Here is a 22,013-nt window from a genome sequence, read left to right as displayed (position 1 = left end):
AGAAGTAAACTTTGTAACTAAACGTATTTAGATAAGTAGCGTAATTCAAAATATAGCACTTATTTGTGACAAAAATAGTATTAAACAAGTTTAGTGTTATTCTGCCTGCATAGGACGCTTAAAATGTGCAGAGATGGCTTGGTTGTTAACTTTAAGTTTGGACCCTCTTTTTGTATTAGAACGTCAAAAACCTGCCAATACTTTCGCGCGCTTTCAAACTACAGTTCGGAATGCTGCCGTTAAATGAAATATATGTCTGTATAGCTTCAATCACATTTAAAGGATTGTTAAAAAGATCTTAAATGGTTTTTGATGGGTTCCCAGTAAAATGTACGATAACAAAAGCCATGCGCATTAACTTTAGAACAGTTACCGGACTTGGGATTCCCCCCGTTATGGTGTAACGTTACCATCTGTCAAACTGATAATGGACTTTCTTGATAAAGTCTCAAAGCTTTAAGGAAACAAATGCTACAAAAAGACGTCAACTATTGACAAAGTTAACAAAGCAAACTTGCTCCCTGTATTTACCTTACCTGTGGCTGAGTAGGAGAACTGAAACGTGGTATGACCATTGACAGTATAGACAGATGTAAACTTCACGAACATCTGGTTATCTGTACCAGTAATGGGGTCTGGTATCACGTTGTTCACGACACCTGTAAAGCTGAAAACCAAAATTAATCTGTCAAACCTCTGTTTATGTTACAAAGAATATGTATACAGAAGCTTTGAACTCTGAAGCTAGCATATTATACGAGAAATCACTCGCAGCGTCGACCAAACTTCTCTAATTTGTAAGAAATTACCTCTTCAATTCTGGAGCTCTATCGCTGTCTCCATCGTATATGGTCAAAGATTCACGGTAGTTAAGAAGGAGGGTGTGGAACGTGAGAAGAACCACTTTATTCCAATCCACGGTGATGGTCCACTCACAAGGCGCACGGTCGCGGTGGGTTACAGTCCCTGCAGGGGGAGCCATCAGGGTACCCCCACATGGAGCAATGGTAGTTAAATGTAGTATTGTTGTCGTTGCCTCTGTTGTTGTTGTGATAGAATCTGTGGTAGCCAGAATTTTTGTTGAATGATTTCAGTAGGGAGGTATGTTCTGTGGATTTTGTAGCGCAGAAATTCTTGTAGAGAGTATTTCGATCAGTAAAAACCTAACAAATGTCCATAACATCCAAATTATACCTAACCTTCCAGTGAAGGTGAAGGTAACTATAACAAAGCAAACTTGCTACCTGTAATCTAACACCTTACCTGTGTAGGAGAGCTGGAAACCCTGTCTCGTTCCAATATAATTAGATGTAAACCTCACAAACATCTGGTTAGATGTGCTGGTGATGGGGTCTGGCGTCCTGACACCTGTTAACCTAAAGTCAAAATAAGTCGTTCTTGCCTCTTTTAATGTTTCACAGAAAATATCGAAACTTTGAATTTTGAAGCTAAAAATCATACCATTTGCTGTATTATCCAAACTTCTCCACTTTGTAACAAAATTACCATCGCAAAAGTGTAGCACTGCCTCCATAGTAGATGGCCAAATAGTCATAAAAGAGATCAAGTTGGAAGCTGTCAAACGTGAGGAGAACCACGCTTCCTTCTGGCACTGTGATCGTCCACTCACAAATCTCATCGGTGTTGTAGTTATCGGGGTAGTTCGGTGATGTCACAGTACCTCCAGGGGGAGTGGTCAGGGTACCTCCACATGGAGCAACGGTAGCCAGTCTTGTTCTCATTGCTTCTGTTGTTGTTGTTGGAACATCTGTGGTAGCCAGTGTTGTCTTTGCTTCTGTTGTTGGAAAATCTGTGATAACCAGTGTTGTTGTCATTGCATCTGTTGTTGGAAAGTCTGTGGTAGCCAGAGTTGTTGTCGTTGCTTCTGTTGTTGTTGTTTGGAAATCTGTGGTAGTCAGAGTTGTTGTCGTTGCTTCTGTTGTTGTTGTTTGGAAATCTGTGGTAGTCAGAGTTGTTGTCGTTGCTTCTGTTGTTGTTGTTTGGAAATCTGTGGTAGTCAGAGTTGTTGTCGTTGCTTCTGTTGTTGTTTGGAAATCTGTGGTAGTCAGAGTTGTTGTCGTTGCTTCTATTGTTGTTGTTGGAAAATCTGTGGTAGTCGGTGTTGTTGTCGTTGATTCTGTTGTTGTTATTGTTGGAAAATCTGTGGTAGTTTGAGTCGATGTTTGTGTAGTTGATTGGGTTGTTGTCGTTGATTCTGGAGTTGTTACAGCTACGACTGCAACAACGAGAAAAAGTCACAGGAAGCAAGTACACTTTGGTGATAAAATAATCATGTAATATTATTCATACATTACCATCTACTTATGTTTGATTATGAATGCTTCCCACCACGGCCACATTATCATAGCCCACATTCCATTGAATTCACCTTTCCTAAAGCTACATACATCTCCAAAAGGAAATCTCCACCATTTACCACAAAAGAATTATGTAGTTTCTGAATTAATTATTCAAATGAGGTACTTATTAGTGTTATACACATTCCGTTGTATGCACCTTTTCTAAAGCTACCTTCACCTCCAATATGACATTGATAGCATTTACCGTAAGGAAAATAGTCCTACTGAGCATTAATTATGAAAATTAGGTCCTAATTAGCATAAGGCATATGTCACTGTATTTACTTTAACATAAGCGCCCTATGTTATGGGTATACGTTTTCTACTATGTACCATTAGGCAGAACCATTTACTTAAAGGAAACATGATACTTGGTCACCATGCAAAAGATCATTAACATCTCTTTATTTTTCGATGAAGGTTAGTCATCCAAGTAATAAGAATAGCAATTACCCAGCAACTGTAACATGATCTGTCAGTGTCACTGTTTATTTGCTCTTAACTTGAAACTATGAAAAACGGAGTTCAAGCATGACAGAAGAAGAAGAAGAAGTAAAAAAAAACAGACAGACAGACAAAAACGCTCAAAACATAACCTTCTGACGAAGGTAAAAAGAACGCACTCGCAAAAAACAGCATGTTTCCCCTATGCTATGTATAGAGGGAAACATAATCATCCACTAAAGAGTAGAGTAACGGTGTAGAAACTTAGCCAAGAATGTTAGAAGTTAATCCCATTGTCAGAGGCAAATAAGTGCACTGAATATTTCACACAACGAAGTCTTACTTGGGGGACTGAGAAATAACCTGATAGTCTAGTCGGTAACAGTGAGTAGCTTGTTGTCCCTTAACCGAGTCAGTTCAGGTTGAATGGGCATGAAGACCACCTTTGTGTGGGGCGTTACTATGCGACTTGTTAAATATTGTTTTTAGCTTTCATGTCGCAGAAAGTATATCTAGCGAAATGACAACGTCTAACGTTATATGTCTAAATGTATCATGGCGACTCTTGGTACAAAGTGCACGGGTAGACTTGCTGGTGTCGAGTTTTCCCCCAAAATGCAAAATGTAACCTTTTTTCCGTATTCGGATTCTAAATAAAATGGCAGCGTCCCCTAAAAAGGTTGACTACAAAAATAAAGAATCATGGTTTTTCTCTCGAGATTTAAAGAGTAGGAATGCTAACCTTGAAGGGTCAACAGCAAAGCCTGCGATGTTCCATCTGACGACACAATGTAGAGCTGGTAGATTCCGGAGTCAGCTGTTGTGACGTTTTTCAGCCGCATGCCTGACTCCCCAAATAGCTCTATTCGGCCCTAAAGAATTACATGATAAGATTCTTCCTTCACAACCACATATCAACACGTTTATCTTTATCATGAAGACTAAGTAATCACAGGAAGGTTGCGCAGATGACTGAACACACAGAACATGGTATGCATGCCAAACAGTAACTTTGAAAAAATTCTTTTGTCTTTTCAAGACTTTTCTCATTAGTATATATATATATATATATATATATATATATATCTTAGTCATTGTTTACAAATTTGCTCATCCTGAAGCTTACCTGGTAGGCTTTGGAAATGTACGTATTGCCGGTCCTGCTGGCGATGCCAGTGTCAGGCAGCTTTCTCCATGTCTCGAACAGCGGTGTGATACCCGGTGGAAGTGTGTAGGTCCACAGTAGTTCGGCATTAAAACCCTCTGTGACGTAAGCGATGCCGCCATTTTGGATGTCTGAGGAGTGCAGATACATGAGGCGTTGTCAAAAACGAGCAGCTTCTATTGATAACACATTCTTGGTTTGTATGGATAAAGTACACCCAAGTTGACGATATTATGGCAATAAACCAAAACACTTTGTAAAATTGTACGAAATTTGTTTAAAGTAGAGCTTTCTTGCAATATAGGGATATCAAGGAGCAAAGTAACTACAAAAGCAGCAAAGTAAAAGAAGCAGTAACTATCTCTGATTAAGATGGTCTAACAAGCCTATGTTGCGCCAGGTAAGCTAGAAACAAGCAAATCTAGAAGAGCTGTGAAACATTAAACATTAAACACTAAAAATCAAATGAACAAGTTTGCCCAGCTATTTCGTCGCTTGTTGTGTTCACCTCACCTGTTTGTCCAAGTCCATTCCTCACCAGTGTAGCAGACAGAAATATGGCGATCAAAGCCGTTTGTACAGTCCAACAGGCCCCAGTCATGGTGGCCCGTGTTCTGAGCGCAATTCCTCTAAGTCTAATTCTCGATTAAAAGACCAACAGTTTTAACTCCAGGTTGCCTGTCTGAGTTCTGAACTTCGATATGTGCGCTCTTGTTAACTTTGGGGGTTGCGTTCTGCCGTTTCCTTGTTTGTGAACTATCCACTACCATGACCGTCCAAAGAAATGCAGGCTGTGCGCCGGTTCACACTAAAGCTTTAAATCTACCAGTGCTTGTCATTCTTAACTCCTGGTGCAGAACTGGTATGTTGAGTATGTATGTTCAGACCATGCTTCGGCGATGCCACTGAGATGGGTCTTTGTTTTCCACAACCACCGTGGTGACGTCATATGAGGAAGTTTTATTTTCTAAAAAAACAATGACGTTGACATTCAACGATACGCTTTTACAAAGATGGACATGCGTCGTATCGGAGTAACTGCTAAGGAGTTTGTCAAAGATCTCACAGGCTCATATCCTCTAATATGCCACGGCGGTGTGCCATTGGAAAAGGCACATTACACGACTTTTAACACAGGTGAAAATTAGTACCTTAAAGCTTCGGTTAGGGACGGCCCTAGTATAGGACGTGTTTGAGGGGAGTCACATCTCGAGCACGTAAAGGCACCGGTTTACAAGCACACACACAAAACTGGGTGAGGTCATTCGCATTTTCTGAAATTCTATTCGTTTTTGTTCATCCGGGAAATGTGACTGCTTGTGAAAACACCAGTGAACTTGTCATATACATGTATATGCACGTATGTGATATATAACATCCAACTAAAGGGCCCCTAGTGTATTTGATTGTATCGGTTCTCACTCTACACACACACACACACACACACACACACACACACACACACACACACACACACACTAGTACAGAGGAAGAATTGAGTCGTATTGAGCACATTTCTTGTCAAGCATTGCTGCCATGCACATTTATTTAACGTTATGTACATGATAAAGCTATAGTCACAGTGTTCCATTCAAACTGTACAGCAACGCCTCCTGGCGGTCGGTTTAATTTGCCTGTTGTTAGCGTCATGGAATGTTTTCTCAGGTAGAAAATATTTACATTTTAAATTTTCACTGATATTCCTGTTTATTCAAAATATTGTGGTTATGTTCATATTAAGAGAAAGAGATTTACATTCAAAGGTCTGGCATGCATTATCATATCATACAAAAGTTCTAAATTCCTTAATATTAAATTAAACGGAATTGTATCAGATTAAGGAGGGTTTATCGGATGACAGCTCCTTGATCAGATTGACATTGAAAGCTCTAATTGGAAGCATTGATACTCAAATACACTGCCTTTGTCGGCATGTCTGTCGATTACATTGTACAATAATAAATTAAAGCCGAATTCTTCATAAGTATAGTAGATGACAACGTCACTCAACATTTTGACCTGTATCTCTAGAGAACGGCAGCCTCCAGTCAGAGTTCCCCATTACGAATGCCATTGAAGTACTTACTACCTCTAACTCTACAGAACATGGCCGCCTCCAGTCAAAACTACGCTTTTCTGGCCAGAATTTACTTTGACTTCTAACCCTATAGAACATGGCGGCCTCTGATCTGAATGTCAATTAGCAGTTTGACCTCTAGGTCTACAGTCCAGAACATGGTGGCCTCATTGACTACTCGAATTGGCTGGACAGAGTTGCAACTTTCTGCACAGAGAACCACTTAACATTTTTAACTGTTACTCGTAAGGACATGCTGGCCCAAAGTCCGTTCAGAGTTGCGCTTTTCTATCCAGAATTGAATATTACTTTCGACTACTAACTCTATAGAACAAGGCGGCGTCATGGGCTATTGGTTATAAGTCAGAATTGCGCCTTTCTACCCAGAATGTCATTGACGGTTTCGTCCTTGAAGAATGCCCAGTTAGTGTAGTCCTGTAGGTTGCTCTGCAATGAATCATGGGAAGGGTAGGGGCGCATGTTTTTCCGGAGGAACGCCTTGACCTTCTCGTTGGCGTGTTCCAGGAAGAACTTCTTGGAGATCATGATACACTCCGCGCCTTTGCTGACCTGGAATGACATGCACAGAAAAGTTTTGTTGGATCTACCGAATTATAGGCTGCGGAAAAGCACATACATGTGGTTACACATGCTTGGTTCTGTGATAGAATGCTTACGTACATGTGATATTTATTCACTTCTGTGTCTGTGTATCCGTTTGTCTTTGTGTATTTCTGCAGTGTAGTTTCCAAATGTCAGAGTGGTTAGAAATCAGTTGCCATCGTCTATTGTCTTTTGCTCTTTCGCTCTCGCTATGGTCACATTGATCTTTTTCTTTCATTACCGGATAGCATAGCATATTTCTCGTATACGTCCCCAAGTCGAAGTGCTCTTAAACCTTTATACTTTTAATAATATTTCATTCTTACCAGTGAGACGCTCGGTTGTTTGACGTCGATTCCTGAGTCGAACTTTAACGTTGTCAGACCCTACAAAACAACAGAGGTTCATAAGTTACATTTTCTAGTGGCTCTATGCTTCCTAACATGAGTGAAAATACGTAAAAACGTTGTCCAAATTCAGATGAAAATCTGTGCTTACGATGCATTCAGATTTGCATTTGCTGACACTCTTTTCCAAATGGGAAAATATTTTTAAAAAATCAACAGGAAATGAAAACACCAATCTGCAGTTCAGCACCAAGGACAAACCTGTTGTTGCTACACACGTCCACAACAACAAAAAACGATTTTTTTACGAAACTTACGAAGACGTCTTTCTCGTGCAGAAGGTCGATCTGTACGAAGACTGGAGGAGGCTTGGGCTGCGGCTTTCTCCTCATGAAAGAGTGGGTCTGGGAAAAACGAGAAAAATGTCGAATTACGCAATTGGCAAACGCAAACACAATTGGCTACATTGGTAAAACAGCCTTGAAAGATTAGAACTTCCCAAGAGGTTTCAACAATGTCGTCTGCTATTTCTAAATACTGTCATGCAAAGTGTGTGTGTGTGTGTGTGTGTGTGTGTGTGTGTGTGTGTGTGTGTGTGTGTGTGTGTGTGTGTGTGTGTGTGTGCGTGAGTCCATGTCTGTGCCTGTGTCTGTGGACGTAAAAAGTCTTTCTTGAAATACATACAACTGCACAAGAGCTACTTTTTTTAGTCGTGAGAGGGAGAACGTATTAGCTATGCAAGTATTCTCGGAGAAGTTTGAATCTTCTGAGACGACTAATCGGAGGTGTTGATTGATCAAAAGTAGGATATATTTTCTGTCAAATCAATGGATTGGATGCTGATTTCTGCCTCACCGTCTTGAGATGAACCGTTCTCCCCTGCGTTGTTTTCTTCACCGGCGTCCCAGTCGACCTGGGCCTCTCCTTCTCCGCCTCGTCCCCAGGCTGGTCTGTCGTGCTGGGGCCGGTCTCTCCGGACGTGGCGCTAGCCGGGGTGACCTTTAACCCGGGCGTTTCTTCTTTTCTCTTGGCCATAAGCTTGTGGGAAAAATATAACATTGGTGAGTTGGACAAATATAATAAGAATAGTTGAAAATCAACGTGGCAAGTACAAGTGTAACCATGACTCCGAAACGATTGACTTTAAGGCTACTGGTCTCCTATTGGATGCTTAAAGTCACGTGACGTCATTTTGACGGTAGTGGAAGGTACGCGAGCCTTGAACGTTAGAGCACATGTCCTTGTCGGCTTGTTTACCAACATTTCACATGACAATATCAATCATATCAAGCAGCAGATTTTACTTTGGCAGGGTCAGTTGAATTCTGAGACGATCGAGACATGTTACTTGGTGAGAAAGATTAGTGGGTACTGAAATCATGTGTAACTTATTGCTCGTGGCCAATTCATCAGTATTTTCTGTATAGTGGCCACCTGTCTAGACTATAATGACCATATTTTTCAGTCCCTTGAGTGGTCGCTATAGACATGTTTGACTGTACCCACCTCTTCCCGCCAGTTGGTTCTCTTGGGTTCCGACAGGAACGTCATCCCTGGCGTGACGTCATCTGTCACCGGTCTGGTCACGTGAATTCCTCTGCCGGTGTCGATTTTTGGACCTGCGGAGTTCAAATTGTCCTTTTTATTACCTATTTCACGATTTTGCCAAAATTGTTACTCAAAATTTGGATTTTTCTATATTTTTTTTCTCATTTGAACAGGAAAGAGGTATTAAAGTGTTGGAAAATATCCAGAAGCGTGGTTTGTACCTAATGTTGGCAAGATGATGTCACCATCGAACACGAGCGGTTTTCCCCTCAGACACGGCCGCACTGGTCTCAGCTGCTTCAGCACCTGGCACGTCCCCTGGCGGGTGAGAGAGGAACAGCAGGTGAGATTATTCTCGCGCTAAATTTCGTAGTTGTACTTTGCAATGACCAACTATTGAAACAGTCATTTGAAATAACATAAATACTTAATGAGGTCATTAATAGATATCGAATTGGGGTTCCAGTGGTCTTCTCGGTTTTCAAAAAAAGTTTCTGGTAGATGTATATTCATCGCATATTAATATGTTGCCGTAAAGCTGAACATATAATTGGCAAATTGCACAAAAGTAAAGAATTTATTGATAAACACCTGTAACGTTACAAGAGTTTATTACACCATGACTGGCTAGATTAGTTTATTGTTAGCAAATTGCTTTTTTTCCTGTCTTTTACTCTGCACTCATGCTTATGATAATTTGTTGTTGTAAAGTACAAATATAGATTATTCAAAAACAAAAACAAATAATGTAAATGCATTTAAGTTCGCGGGGATTTAATTTCGCGGTAGCGGGAAAAGGGACTTTTCGCGGTGAATTTAAGTTCGCGGTAACAACATAGACTGCAGTCTAATACTATAATAGAAAATTGTTCGCGGTGGTTTTAAGTTCGCAAAAACCGCGAACATTAATCCACCGCGAACATTTCTGCATTTACAGTATATAGAAATACGCAAAACAAATGCGTAACATGCATGTTGTTGTTGTTGCTATTTACTTACCGATTTGATGATGTAGATCCATTCTGATTGGCTGCTGTTCTTAACGATGACCTTCCCTCTCCTGGGACAGAGGTCATAATTTAATTACATCATTCATTTCCAAGCAATTGTTGAAAAAAAAGAGAAAACATCACATGTCATTCAAGCAAATACATTCTTTTTCTTTCAATAGTGATATCATAGGGGTTGTGTTTACAGTATTGAACTTAAGTATAACTTTTCGGTATTACTCACGTGAAGTATTGAAACATGCAGATGTCAGGATTTGCAATCAGGTTTTCCAGTGGCCAGTTTTCAAGAAACTCCACCTGTCTGTAGGGAGATGAATTGCATCTATTAGTTTATTACTAACCAAGCGTTGTCACGTGCATGGCAGCAGGTTTACGTTCCTATGACAACAGACATTGGTCTCTATGGCAACTGACCTTCCTGTAAATGTTAACAGATATTGGTCTCCATGGCAACTAAACTTTGCTAAATGGCAACAGACCTTGGTCTCTATGGCAACAGACATCAGTCTCTATGGCAACAGACGTTGGTCTCGATGGCAACAGACATTAGTCTCTATGGCATCAGACGCTGGTTTCCATGGCAACTAACCTGAGGAACTTGACGTGTTCGGGTTCCTCCTCCCCCATCCGGTACGCTGGGAGGAACATCTCATAGAAGTCCTGGGGAGTGAAATGAGTAAACGATAAATACTTATCATACCTACTCAACAGAAATAAAATCTGCATTCAAAAAATTGTAAAATTGACGATTTATCAACGTGTTATCAGTTTTATACAGTTACAAAATGTCAAAGAAAACTCAAATTGCGGTAAAAAAATTAATATGTGAAATGTAACCAATATGTTTCCATTTATGTTATTGAATGGATGAATCGGTATTGATTGGTTAAAACCAAGTGACGTACGTTAGCGCTGATGACCAATAGCTGGACAGGAGTCTGGCTGATGACCGTGGCTGTCCGCCGCTTGTTCCGGAAAAACGCCATTTCCTACAAGATTGATATAAATTAGATCATATTCGTTGTTAGATTTTATCAATAGTACATCATTCAACTTCCATTGTACCATTGTATATTGTACCTGTGACAATTGTCGCGCACGCAGCGCACGCAAAAAAGTTCTTCCTTTGCCTCCCCTCAAAGATTGAACAAAATTGAAAAATAGAATAATTTCTTTTGTAATATGCGTGGTTCACACTGTGCGTGTGTACTGTGGCGTCTGCCATTTCATATCATAACCCAGACTTAGCTAACAACTGAGTTGACCGGAGAACAGAACTCACCCCGAAGCTGTTCCCTTCCTCAGCACGGCCACGTGGCGGGTCTGGGCGTTGTCCTCCTCTGGGTCGAAGTCCATGATGTCAACGATAACTGTGTGGGAACAAGAACGAGGGTGGCATAAGTTTAGACACGTTTGGACCGTGCACATCTCTTTCACCTTAGCGCCATCTTTTGGTTAGGCCTACAGTCAAATCTGTCTATAGAGGCCACTCAAGGGACTGGCCAAATGTGACCATTATAGCCAGGCTAGGTGCCGCTTTAGAGGGATGATGCATCTGTATAGGAAAAATCCAAGGGACCGACAAAAAGTGGCCGCGATGGCCTGGTGGCTGCTATGCAAAGATGGCCCCTACAGGTTTGACTGTACGTCACATTTCAAAACCAAGGCCCGGCCAGGCAGCTTTCGGGAAAGAAAAGTTTGATATAAAAGACACCAATCTTCAAAAGATCGACGTAAAGAGAATAGTCGTTGGCATTATTTGTGTATATTTTCACGTATTCATTTCTATTTTTCGTTTCCACAAACAGCCTGGCCGGGCCCCGGTTCGTAAATGTGACGTTAGCCTTAGGAGTGTTGCCAAGAAAAATTGTTTTACTCGGCCATTCAACTAGCTAACAAACGAAGATAAGATTGATAGTAGCTGACCTTTCTAGATCTATTTATTTGTTTGTTTGTTTGTTTGTTTGTTTATTTTCAAACGCCTGGGTGGCCTATTCAGTGTGACACAGTCGTACTTCTGTATTTGTCATAAAATTGTCATAAATTAGTGTCGTTAACATCTTACTGCAATAAGAATTCCTTTTTCTTGCTATTGTAGAATATATATATGTTTTTTCTTCTTACCGTTTCCGGTGATAAGGAAGTAGAAGTTCTCGGCGAAGTGCCCCTGTCGGATGATGACTCGCTTGGCGGGAATCCTGCAAAAAACAAGAAAAACGTTAGATTTTCATGAATTGTACAGTCGTAAAGTTAAAACTATACAATTACAACAATTGCGACATTTGTTGTTCAAAAAATTATTTGTAACCCCACAGGGCATTTCTCCCTCGCCGATAAACTCTCGTGAGACGCGCAAAAATGCGAGTGTTGTGTGATGAAAAATGCAGTTTGCTTTCCACAATCACCGCCGTTTATGGAAAGTTAAGTCTCTTTTATCAAATAAAAGAGAATATACAGAACTATGCAAAAAATTATATTTCAGATGCGTTGAATATTACTGTATTAGCCAAAACACATTAGTTACAAATGAAAGATGGAACACGTACTCTTCCAGCCAGGCCTCCTTGCATATCTTCTCCTGCATGTGCAGCGGGTACTCCGCGAAGGCCGGGATAGTCTGGAGCCCGTACAGGGCGGTCTGCAGGCCCTCCGGCGTCCTCTCGTCCCCACGCGACTTCAGCACACGTTTGGCTTCTGAGCTCAGAGTAACCTGGGAACGAGGGGTGACATTAGTCATCACGTGATCAATTGTGACGACAACGGCAGTTATAATGCCGTGACCTTGCGACGAAAAAGTTGATTCTGAAGAAAAATTTCTTGATGGTGCCATCTTCCATGACAGGAGTGCTATCACTGTTGTTGAATTATGAATATGAACGTAAAGGTAAAGTGGTCGAACCCCGGCCCAGACTGAGGACGAAGCATGTCGGTTTTGATAGCTTGTAGTACAATGCAGCTTTGCTACGACTCCTGTGTTTTACTAAGCTTGACGCCATACGCTGCTTCAAACACACGGCCCCCGGTCTTATGATCATGCGACACCTTTCCAGTCCTTCCCATACTCGGGCGCAAGCCTGGACCACTGTCTCCACGAAATTTAGCTTGAGCAAACCACTGATACAATAATGATTTAAGTCTGTATAATGATATCAATGTACGTGTACATACCTCTTTCTTGGCCTTGTATATCTTGGGATCGAAGGAGAGTCCGGGGTCTGACGTGGCCTTGGTGTCCTCCGTTCCCACCGAGTCAGCGAACATGACGAACGGGGAGCCCGAACTCTCTCCCGGCTCGTCCTTGTGCCCTTTCTCCAGCTGCTTGATACTGTTTAAGGGGTACGGAAAAGGTTTGTCTATTATCATTTGCTTGATATATATAATGCATACAAACATACATACATACATACATGTAGATACATACATAACGTAATGTCATGATTACAAATTTAGATCAAACCTTAGTTTTTCAATCCATACATTTATACATATACACATCCTTCGTCTCGCCACCTTTCTTAGACAGAGGAGCGACAAGCTTCGGCGAATTAAAAAGGAGACCACAAATATTCACGATTAACTAATATGATAAGTTGATGACTGTTGTTGATCACGTGACTCACCCCTCTGACACCTCCTTCGTAGACAGGATCCGTCTGAGCATGCGCACTGTCTGCACAGCTTTGCGGAAAAGTTCGACTCCCTGAAAAAAAGTTTCAATATTTCAAACAAATGAATATGAAAAGCTAAAATAAAGGCGACTCGAACGTATAAAGCAGGCCGATACGCCTTAATCATTTTAAAATTTACTCAGGTTTAGCTACTGTACAGATTCTTAAAGAATCCACAACAATTTTGAGAGGAGACTGCAACACAACCCGTGAGTAGCTCCCCTACAAGGTCGGCTCCAAGATGGCTGTACTAGCCTGTAGGGCACTGAATTTCTACTAATGATGTACGATGTATTTCTCGGATGGGGCGTTTAGACTAGTACGCTCATAAACCACGAGTAGAACAAATCAAGTACGCGCTATAAGCATGGGGATGTTTTCTGAAGTCTGAATTCACAACCAAGCCCAAGGCTTGGTTCCACACACACCTTAAGTCTCTCCTTTTCTCCTTCTTCACGCATCTTCCTCGAGTCTTAGTCTCTGGGATATACTGTGCCTTAATGAATCTTATTACCGCGGACATAGGAGTAAACGGCTTGTTTTGGAAGGAAAGTAAGGCATTGATGTCATAAATAAGACGAAACCATCCTGACTCACGATAAGGGGGTGCACCTTGTTTGTGAAAAAAACTGCAAACATTCTTTCAAATTTTATAAAGTAATCATACATTATAATCACCAGTTGCTGTTTTCCAGTACGACGGATTTTCTTAAATTGTCGTATTGAGTTATATAACAGTGAAACGTACATATCAAATGCTTCCGTTCTAATTCGCTGACGTTAGCACTACCCTTAAAATGCATATAAATGCAAACATAGACCGGTCGAACGGTGGAGTGTGTATCTCCAGCCACGTAGTCAGGGTCAAATACTCTGACTGTTGTCCTGAATCCATTATTTAACTCTGCCAAAAATTGGACACAAATGAGGCGGTAAGCCCCCGAGTAACCACGGTGTGTGTTTAGAGCTTAGTCTCGGTAGCAGGCTTCTTGGGTAGCACTTTGATATTTTGTGCTTGCTGGTTATTATTTCCAGACTTTCCTAGAAGCTCCCCTGTACAGAAATTTTCTCCAATTGTAAAGACATATTCAATCGCAATTGTAAAAGAAAAAAGCACAATGTTAGCTGAGAAAATCTCCATACACGAAATCAGATAGTCAAGCATGCTTAATGACATTTTTAATGAATGATAAATAGAAAGGTAATGAGGTAATTTTGATTGATAGGTTACATTAAGCGGTCCTAAATGCCACATTAAAATTCAGTCTTTGTATGCAACTGCTTTGCGAAAATGTATAGTCTACTTAAACATGTAGGTGTCTTTTCTTGGTCTAAACGTCCGCTTTTTAAAAGCATGCCTTAAAGAGCATCAATATAGCACAACATAGGTACGTAGTATTTGATTGTTTGTTTATTCTTTATTTAACCAGGGTGGAAGCATATCGCCTGACGGCTTTTTTCAAAGCCACCTGGGGTTTTAAACCAGGACTTCTGAGTTCTTGGCCAAACACCCCACGCTAATGCGAAACCTAACCATGTCGATGTTCAAACGCCCGCCGCGAAGCCTGCTATCAAGGCTACATTCCCCCATCATTAACCCTAGTCACGGCAGGGTTGGTTCGTGTGCGGGGCCGGTCGCGCGTGACGCCGCCACATGTACCGTGAAACAGCGGCACACAGACACGAACAAACACGGAGTAAAGCCGCCAAATCTCGCACGTCGGTTATGGATTTATGGGGATTATTACTTATTCATAAACTGCTAACACATTCAGAAAATACCGTACAGAGCTCAGGGTAAATATTAAACCTAACTAAGGACAAGGAGACTGGTTAATATTTGTGCTGAAGTTCAGTCGTCTGTGCAGCAACATGAAGATCAATAAGCAAAGAAGCATTTCGAAGAAGCTCAAAAGTCTTAACTTTAATTGCAATACACTCATAATACTGTATGTGTGAAATAATTAATATCATTACAACAGTGATCTGATTTTCACCTAAGTGAAATGAGGAACTTAGTGTCAGTGAATGTCTTTTTTCAATGGCTCAGCTTCAAAGAATGTCATGGGTCTCAAACCCATGACCTATGGTTATGGGCCCAAAACATTGCCATTACAACACAGCGACACCACATGACGCTACGTGTGTGTATGTACAATTGATAAGCAGACCTCCTATTTGTATCAGTGGTTTGCATCAATTTGTAAATGGTGTGTCTTTAAACTCTTGTTTGACGATGATAAAGATGCATAGATTTTAGTTAACGATAGTTTGTTTTGCCGCCCTTTCTGTTGGCATCTCTCCTGAAGGTAGATATGATATAAGTTCCAACATAATGTCTCTTAGATAAAAGAGGGATGAAGATAGAATGTCAGCAAAGTGATTCTTGCTTTGTTTAACTGATCACTATCGTATAGACCCCGGGATCTCTGACGTCACGAGGGGTAAAGCCAACCAAAACAGAGGATTAGGAGGGGGATTATGTTGGATCAAACAGAGGAAAGAGAAAAACGAGAAGAAACTTACACCACGGAGTGGATACCCTAGGACGTAGCGAGTGCTGGAAAACTAAGACCTTCTCTGTGCAGCCAACTTTTCAGCTTAATCTTGTACCAATTAGCTCACTCATGTGTAGGTAACTATTGTATTAATCAAATGACTCTTGTACTATATCCTGTAGCAATCAGTCTAACTCTTATGTAGCGATTATCAAACTCCTTTCGTATCCGTAGCAATCAGCTAACTCATGTAGCAAACTTAATTAGCTAATTACTATTATGGCAATCAGATAACGTTTATAGCCATCAGCTAACTATCCTGAGGTGACAAGCTGTAACGTTACTCTTCTGACCGCTAACTCCGCTGGCAAGTTATATTATTTATTTGCCAATGTCTACTATTTTCCCAGCGACCTGTGGACTCTGATAGAGACTAGTTTAGTAACCCATTTGTAACGCAAACGTGTCCATTTTGTGGGTTAAATTGTGGTTAATCGATTGCCGAACACAATAGGGGATTATCGCTAATTACGTCGCGCATCCTCTCTTCTGGATTATGAGATATCACAATAGATTAAATATACACAAAAAGGTGGGAGTTTGGTTTATTTTGATCTCCATTAGTGATACCGGCCGCTGTTGTTTTCTTATCAACCTGAAACACTTTCCCTCAACTCGGGGTTAGGAAAGAGTACACATATACTGTAAATTCATTTGTTTTCGCGGGACTACATTTCGCACCAGGATGTGAACGGTCGACTTCTTTCGCAGTGTTCTGCTTTCAAATTCGCATTTAAAGCAATAATGTAGTTCAGTAGTGGGGATACGAAACGCATATTTGCAATGTAATAATTTTTCGGTGATAGGTCACCGTAAAAGACCGGTACCGTGCAGAGCATTCTATGTTTTTATTCTGATAGCATCTCTGACAATCACACATTAACAGTCGCTGGCTGTCAGGGAAACTTTCTTTCTGTCAGAAAACGTTGCAATTCCCACCCCAACATCTGCTTGGAGATTAGAAGAGACTATCAAACTTTAACTTACCTAATAAGATTCCGAAGCATGTTGGGAAGTATTTACAATGGTTCTCACGATGTTTCGTGATCATTCATAGTCTTTCCGTTCTCCAATTTTAGGTTTCAGTTTTGTTGTTACTCATGTGTGTCTTTGTTTTGTACGTTTGCCATGATTTTCGTTCTGTAAATTATATTTTTCATCATCAATAAAAATTATGATTTGGAAAAAAAGAACTTGACCTGACCTTGAAGCCGGGTCTGATGTTCTTAAGCCGTTCCTCCTCGGGGTCGGGTTTGTTGAAGTTGAAGGCGCGGAACACGGAGGCTCTCCTGCCGCCGGCCACGAACACGCTCCCCGAGCGCTGTCTGGGGCCGCGGTCCAGGGGACTCTTCTCTAGGCTGTTTACTCTGGCCGGAAGACCGAATAACAAACAAATAAATAAACAAACAAACAACATGTATGAACACACTTCCTCAGTGCTGCGGTCTTGGAGGCTCTTCTCCGGACAGCAGGAAAATAATTTTTTTAGATAATAAACAGATAAATGACCAAATAGATAAACACATTGTGGTCTTTGGGGCTCTTCTCCAGATTGTTTACCCTATGAAATAAACAAAGAAATGAACAAAGAAATAAATAGATAAGCGCACTCCCCAAACAATGCTGAGAGCCACTGTACAATCAGATAGATAAGCAAAGAACCTTCCCGTGCGCTGCTACTAGTACTTTGGATCAATTTTCAGAAGCGGAACTGCTGAAGAAAACGGGAGAAAATGAAATGTTATAATCGTCACCCCGAATACCTGCTTAAAGATTATGTTTCCTGTTGACGGATACTGAAAACGTTAGGATCGGTATAAAAACAACAATGACACAACTAGACAACAACAACGACACAGCATTCGGTCGTATGACTGGGTTCCTTGCGATGCAGGGTCGCGGTTCTGTGGTACGTGTATCCATATCAAAGTTTGTAATACAATAACGTCTAGAGAAGTTTTAAGCTAGTTTTCCTAAGTGGTCATCTCATGCGCTGGCGTAGTCTTCACTTGGAGGTAAAAAAGTGAAAGTTGTCCAGTGAAAGTGGAAGTGTTACCGTGACCCGCTGTGTGCACGTCTCTCCGATCGTCTTGGAATGTTGGAGTTGTCGCTTTGTCTTCTCGTGTCAAGACGCCTTCCTGGTTCTTCGAGGACATTTGCTGTTTTTCTTCCCTTTGGAATGAGAAATTCGGAGAAGTCGCAGACCGGGATCGTGTTACGTCTTGAGGAGGCCATTGAGGCGTTAGGGGGGTCTTCAGCAGGGCGAGGGGGTCTCAGGACATTGTCAGGGTGGGGAGGGGGGTCGGGACGGTTACATGGGTATGAAAGAGCAGCTAGGTCGTGTTGTCCGCTGAATGAAGACAAACCTGATATGATCTCAGTGTAATCCTTGCAAGAGACAGGTGAAACGTTTTTGATAAAGATGACCCGAGGACAAACGACATGTAGATGGTAAAAGAGACGCACTAGTCATGCGTGTCGGTCGCTAAGGCCGGACCTAAATCCTATGGTGATACCGGACCTAAATCCTATGGTGTTACTCTCCAAGCAGAGGTTCGGCTCTAGTTGATTCATAACGTGTTTTAGGCGTTTTACGGGGCTTTGAATTCTATATCGTTTCCTTTATGTCTTAAAACGCATTTTAGGCGCTTTTTACGGTCTTTCTATTTGTACCGTTTTATATGTCTCGTGGCCAGAGCCGAACCTCTGCTTGGAGGGTACCCTGGTGACACATAGCCCCCCCCCCCTCTCCCAATATGTCTTGAAATTACTTCCCTGGAAATGAAGACTATATGTACTACACATCAAACACTTTCACCCGACAGTTTGTCACTCGCGCCACGTCTCTTCTTACCTGAATAACAAGACTTACCCTAATTTCTTCATGGTGATTTTTAAGGAAATCTTCAGGTAAGAAACCCCGTCTTGTTTCCATGAACATCAAATCCTCAGTTGTACCTAACATCAATTTTTCAAACTGTAAACTACGTGTAGCTGATTCAACATTTGCTCACCCTATTAACAAATTTGAAAAGCACACAGTAGTGCATGGAGGGGACCGGCGTCAAAGAGGTTGCAATGAATTACCAAATCGTACGAGGGCGTTCTAGATTACAAAAGCATGCTTTCCTAATAATAAGGCCATGTTGATTTGATTATATGGATGACATCCTCCGGGAACTCCAAAACTGATGCGAGCGAGCGAATAAAAAAAAAGTTTGGCCAAAAAAAAAAAGTTGCCTTCAGTATGAAATCAAAGTGGCCAGGAAGGTTGAACATAGGACTAAACACACATAGTATGGTATACCAACAGTTAGGTGTAGGGACCAGTACATCATACGGGTGCAAAACATTTTTTTCTTCTTGGACCAATCCGAAAAAAACAGACCTGAAAAAAAAGGAACAGGTTTCGCCAATTACAAAATGGACACACTAAATGTATGTCGGCAGCCATTTGGGGTCTAACCGGGGGGCCAAGAAGACAACAAGAGCGAAGTCAAGTAGAGAGCGAAGTCAACAAGAGCGAAGTCAACTGCACCAAGTTTCTACAGTCAAAGGTACAGAGACAGTTAGCCTTTATTACATTGAGATGGGATTTTAAAATGCAGTGGGAGTCCAATAATCCACCAAACAGATTCCTTTGTAGCAAAATTGACCAATTACCATTGTTTTGAGTATTGCCAGTTCTCAAGTTTCCACAGACAATCAGGTCCATGTTCATGTCCGGACCTGGAAATGATCCTCTGGACCTGAATTTTCTGTACTGCTACCTCCCCCAACCAACAATAGATTTTTTTTCTTTCTGTCCTTTCACATCTTATTCTTTGACTTTAGATTCCTTTTGGCATTCTATGGCATTAGTTATCTGTTTTCTGATACTTTTTTTCAATCTACGGAATATTTGTGCTCATTTTACAGCTGCTTTGCACAATTTATTGTGTGGTCGAAAACTTTTTTTTTTTTGGAAATGGCCAAAAATTGGTGCGAGCGCGGATGTCATCCATATAATCAAATCAACATGGCCTAAGGTCTGTGGACAACACAACGCGTATATATACTTGTGGATAGATCTGTATGGTACTATAAGGGTAGGCAAAAGGCATTTGGTTCGAGATTTAGCGGCTGTAAATGGTACTGCAACAGAACCTTAATTAATATAAGTGTGTTTTTTTCACATGTTCTAAACTTGCAGTGACCATGATTGTTTAGGTGACAGATAGCTCTTGTTTCTCTGTTTTTGTTTACGCTAGGTTTGGAAACAAACAAGAATGGATTTCCCTGATTTTCCCCGACTGTTGACTGTAGCATTGAGACCGTTATTCCCCCAGGCCCCCCCCCCCCCCCCCCCGCCGTCTTTAACATCGGTTTGTCCCCAAAGAAGGCTATTCAAGGGAGTTACGGTATAACAATGTTAACACTTCGCGCCATCTGGATTTGACCGGTAGCAGGATTGATTGTAAGCAAAACAACAATGACCGGACCTGAGTGATATACAACACACCTGTTCTAACAACAAGGCTGTCGACACAGTCTGATATATATGGTTCTTACATTGACATAGATTTAAAAGTTAAACCTAAAAGCTTTACGGCCAAAGACGTCAGGAACATGATTTAGACTGCAGATGCCAAACTCCTTTCGTACGGAACTCGTAGTGCCGAGATGTTGTTCACAAATGATTAAGTGAGGACCTTAGCTTCATCGTACATTACCACATTGGGGCTATATACAGGTCATATGCATACAAAACCATGTTGAAAGCTGGCACAATGGCCTTGTGGCTACAGCTGAAGACTCAGAACTTGGACGTCGTGAGTTTAATATATCTCTGGTAGGTCTCTATGTTGTGCCCTGGCTTGGGGGGCAGGTGGTGCTTTACAGATTTTCCTCACTCGACGTCCTCACTTCAGCTACGGGCGTCCGTCGGATAGGACGATAAATGTGTTTGAGAAGTCCACACCCGTACCCCGAGTCACACTTATCGAAAAGTGTAGGCCAGGTCCATCCTAGCGTTAACGTTAGTGCCGTGCCGTATGCTGGTGCCCGGTGAAAGGATAGGAGTGCTAACACTAAAGGCTGTCCGTACAGTATTAAAGACCTTAGATTGATTTAGTGCGGTGTAGGTAAGGTGCTAAGACCAGCGATCACTCACGTCTCTATGTGTGCGCTGTACCAACAACGCGGGAATTCTAATTGTTTATGGCTCCATAGATGTCATGTTGTCGCGCAATATTAATGTTTGGCGAGACAGAGTATGTTCTAGCGAGCAAGTTTAAGGAACTTATAACAGAGGCGCTAAATCTCTTAGTACACACATACATATATTAATCAAATAACATTACGACAAGGTAATCGAAGAAGGCAGATCCCCACCCCTTTACGCAGAACACTCGGAAAACACAAGCATTGACAAACAGATGGACACACAAAGGCATTCCCAAAACAATTATTTCCTTCCTTTGAGGTAGATTTGAGAAAGGGAGGAAATTTTGCTTGTGTTTGACTGAAAGGGTCCGGGGTGAACTTGTCCCAGCCCTCTGGTGGGTACGTGGTTCTAGTAAAATGCTTCGTCGGTGTCCGCTTATTCTATTTTTTTGCAAGTCTTCCCAATATACTAGTAATTGTTTCAAAGAGAAGCTATACTTCTTGAAGACTTGGCCAAAACGTAGAAATCTAACCAAAAATTACACATTCTGTACTAATAGACGGGTCACGTTCAGTGCACGATTTAGGTTTACAACAGGATATTCAGGGCACTCTAGGGAATGTCGTACATGTGTTGTACGAAATTCTTGTGAGGAAAAGGCCTTCAAGGTTTCATGATCACAGTCGCGGTTTTGTTGTAATAGACTGGAAGAAAATCGTACGACAGAAACTATGATGAATCGTATGAAGAATGTGACCGCGGAGCAAGAGTTCACTTAACGTTTTCCCTGCTTCCTAACCTGATGATGACGAACACAAATGGTACCAAAATGGCTATCTTAACAGACTGTAGGTTAATTCTGACCCGGCCCACCTGCACATCCCGGAGGGGTCCAGAGACATCCTCCGTCCCCGCTTCTGGAACTTCTGCGTCATGATGTCGTCTGAAAAATTTGCGCGGGAAAAACGGGAACGTATTCTAAAAAATCCAGTTCTAGCTTCACAGAGACACGTTTTCCAACGGTTGTGACAGAAAAAAAGGCAGATGTAGTGAGCTGTATCTATAGGTTCCACGTAGGTAAGAATTC

The 22,013-nt window shown here is 41.4% G+C and overlaps 1 protein-coding gene across 1 annotated transcript in view; it reads right to left on the bottom strand.

The window, feature by feature from the left end:
- Positions 1-8,784: 8,784 nt before the first annotated feature.
- LOC118419929 overlaps positions 8,785-22,013 on the bottom strand; it is a 19,741-nt gene continuing 6,512 nt past the window's right edge. The window contains exons 5-15 of the mRNA XM_035826598.1: positions 16,985-17,147; positions 13,175-13,254; positions 12,723-12,879; positions 12,101-12,264; positions 11,679-11,752; positions 10,837-10,924; positions 10,460-10,543; positions 10,144-10,214; positions 9,778-9,855; positions 9,544-9,604; positions 8,785-8,862 (exon numbers count right to left, since the gene is read on the bottom strand). Of these exons, the coding sequence (XP_035682491.1) occupies positions 9,815-9,855; positions 10,144-10,214; positions 10,460-10,543; positions 10,837-10,924; positions 11,679-11,752; positions 12,101-12,264; positions 12,723-12,879; positions 13,175-13,254; positions 16,985-17,147 (922 nt within the window). The 3' untranslated portion in view covers positions 8,785-8,862; positions 9,544-9,604; positions 9,778-9,814. The remainder of the gene's footprint in view (positions 8,863-9,543; positions 9,605-9,777; positions 9,856-10,143; positions 10,215-10,459; positions 10,544-10,836; positions 10,925-11,678; positions 11,753-12,100; positions 12,265-12,722; positions 12,880-13,174; positions 13,255-16,984; positions 17,148-22,013) is intronic.

This window comes from Branchiostoma floridae, chromosome 7 (genome assembly GCF_000003815.2).
Source record: "Branchiostoma floridae strain S238N-H82 chromosome 7, Bfl_VNyyK, whole genome shotgun sequence".
In the NCBI taxonomy this organism is placed as follows: Eukaryota; Metazoa; Chordata; class Leptocardii; order Amphioxiformes; family Branchiostomatidae; genus Branchiostoma; species Branchiostoma floridae.
This window is presented reverse-complemented; position numbering and strand designations above follow the sequence as displayed.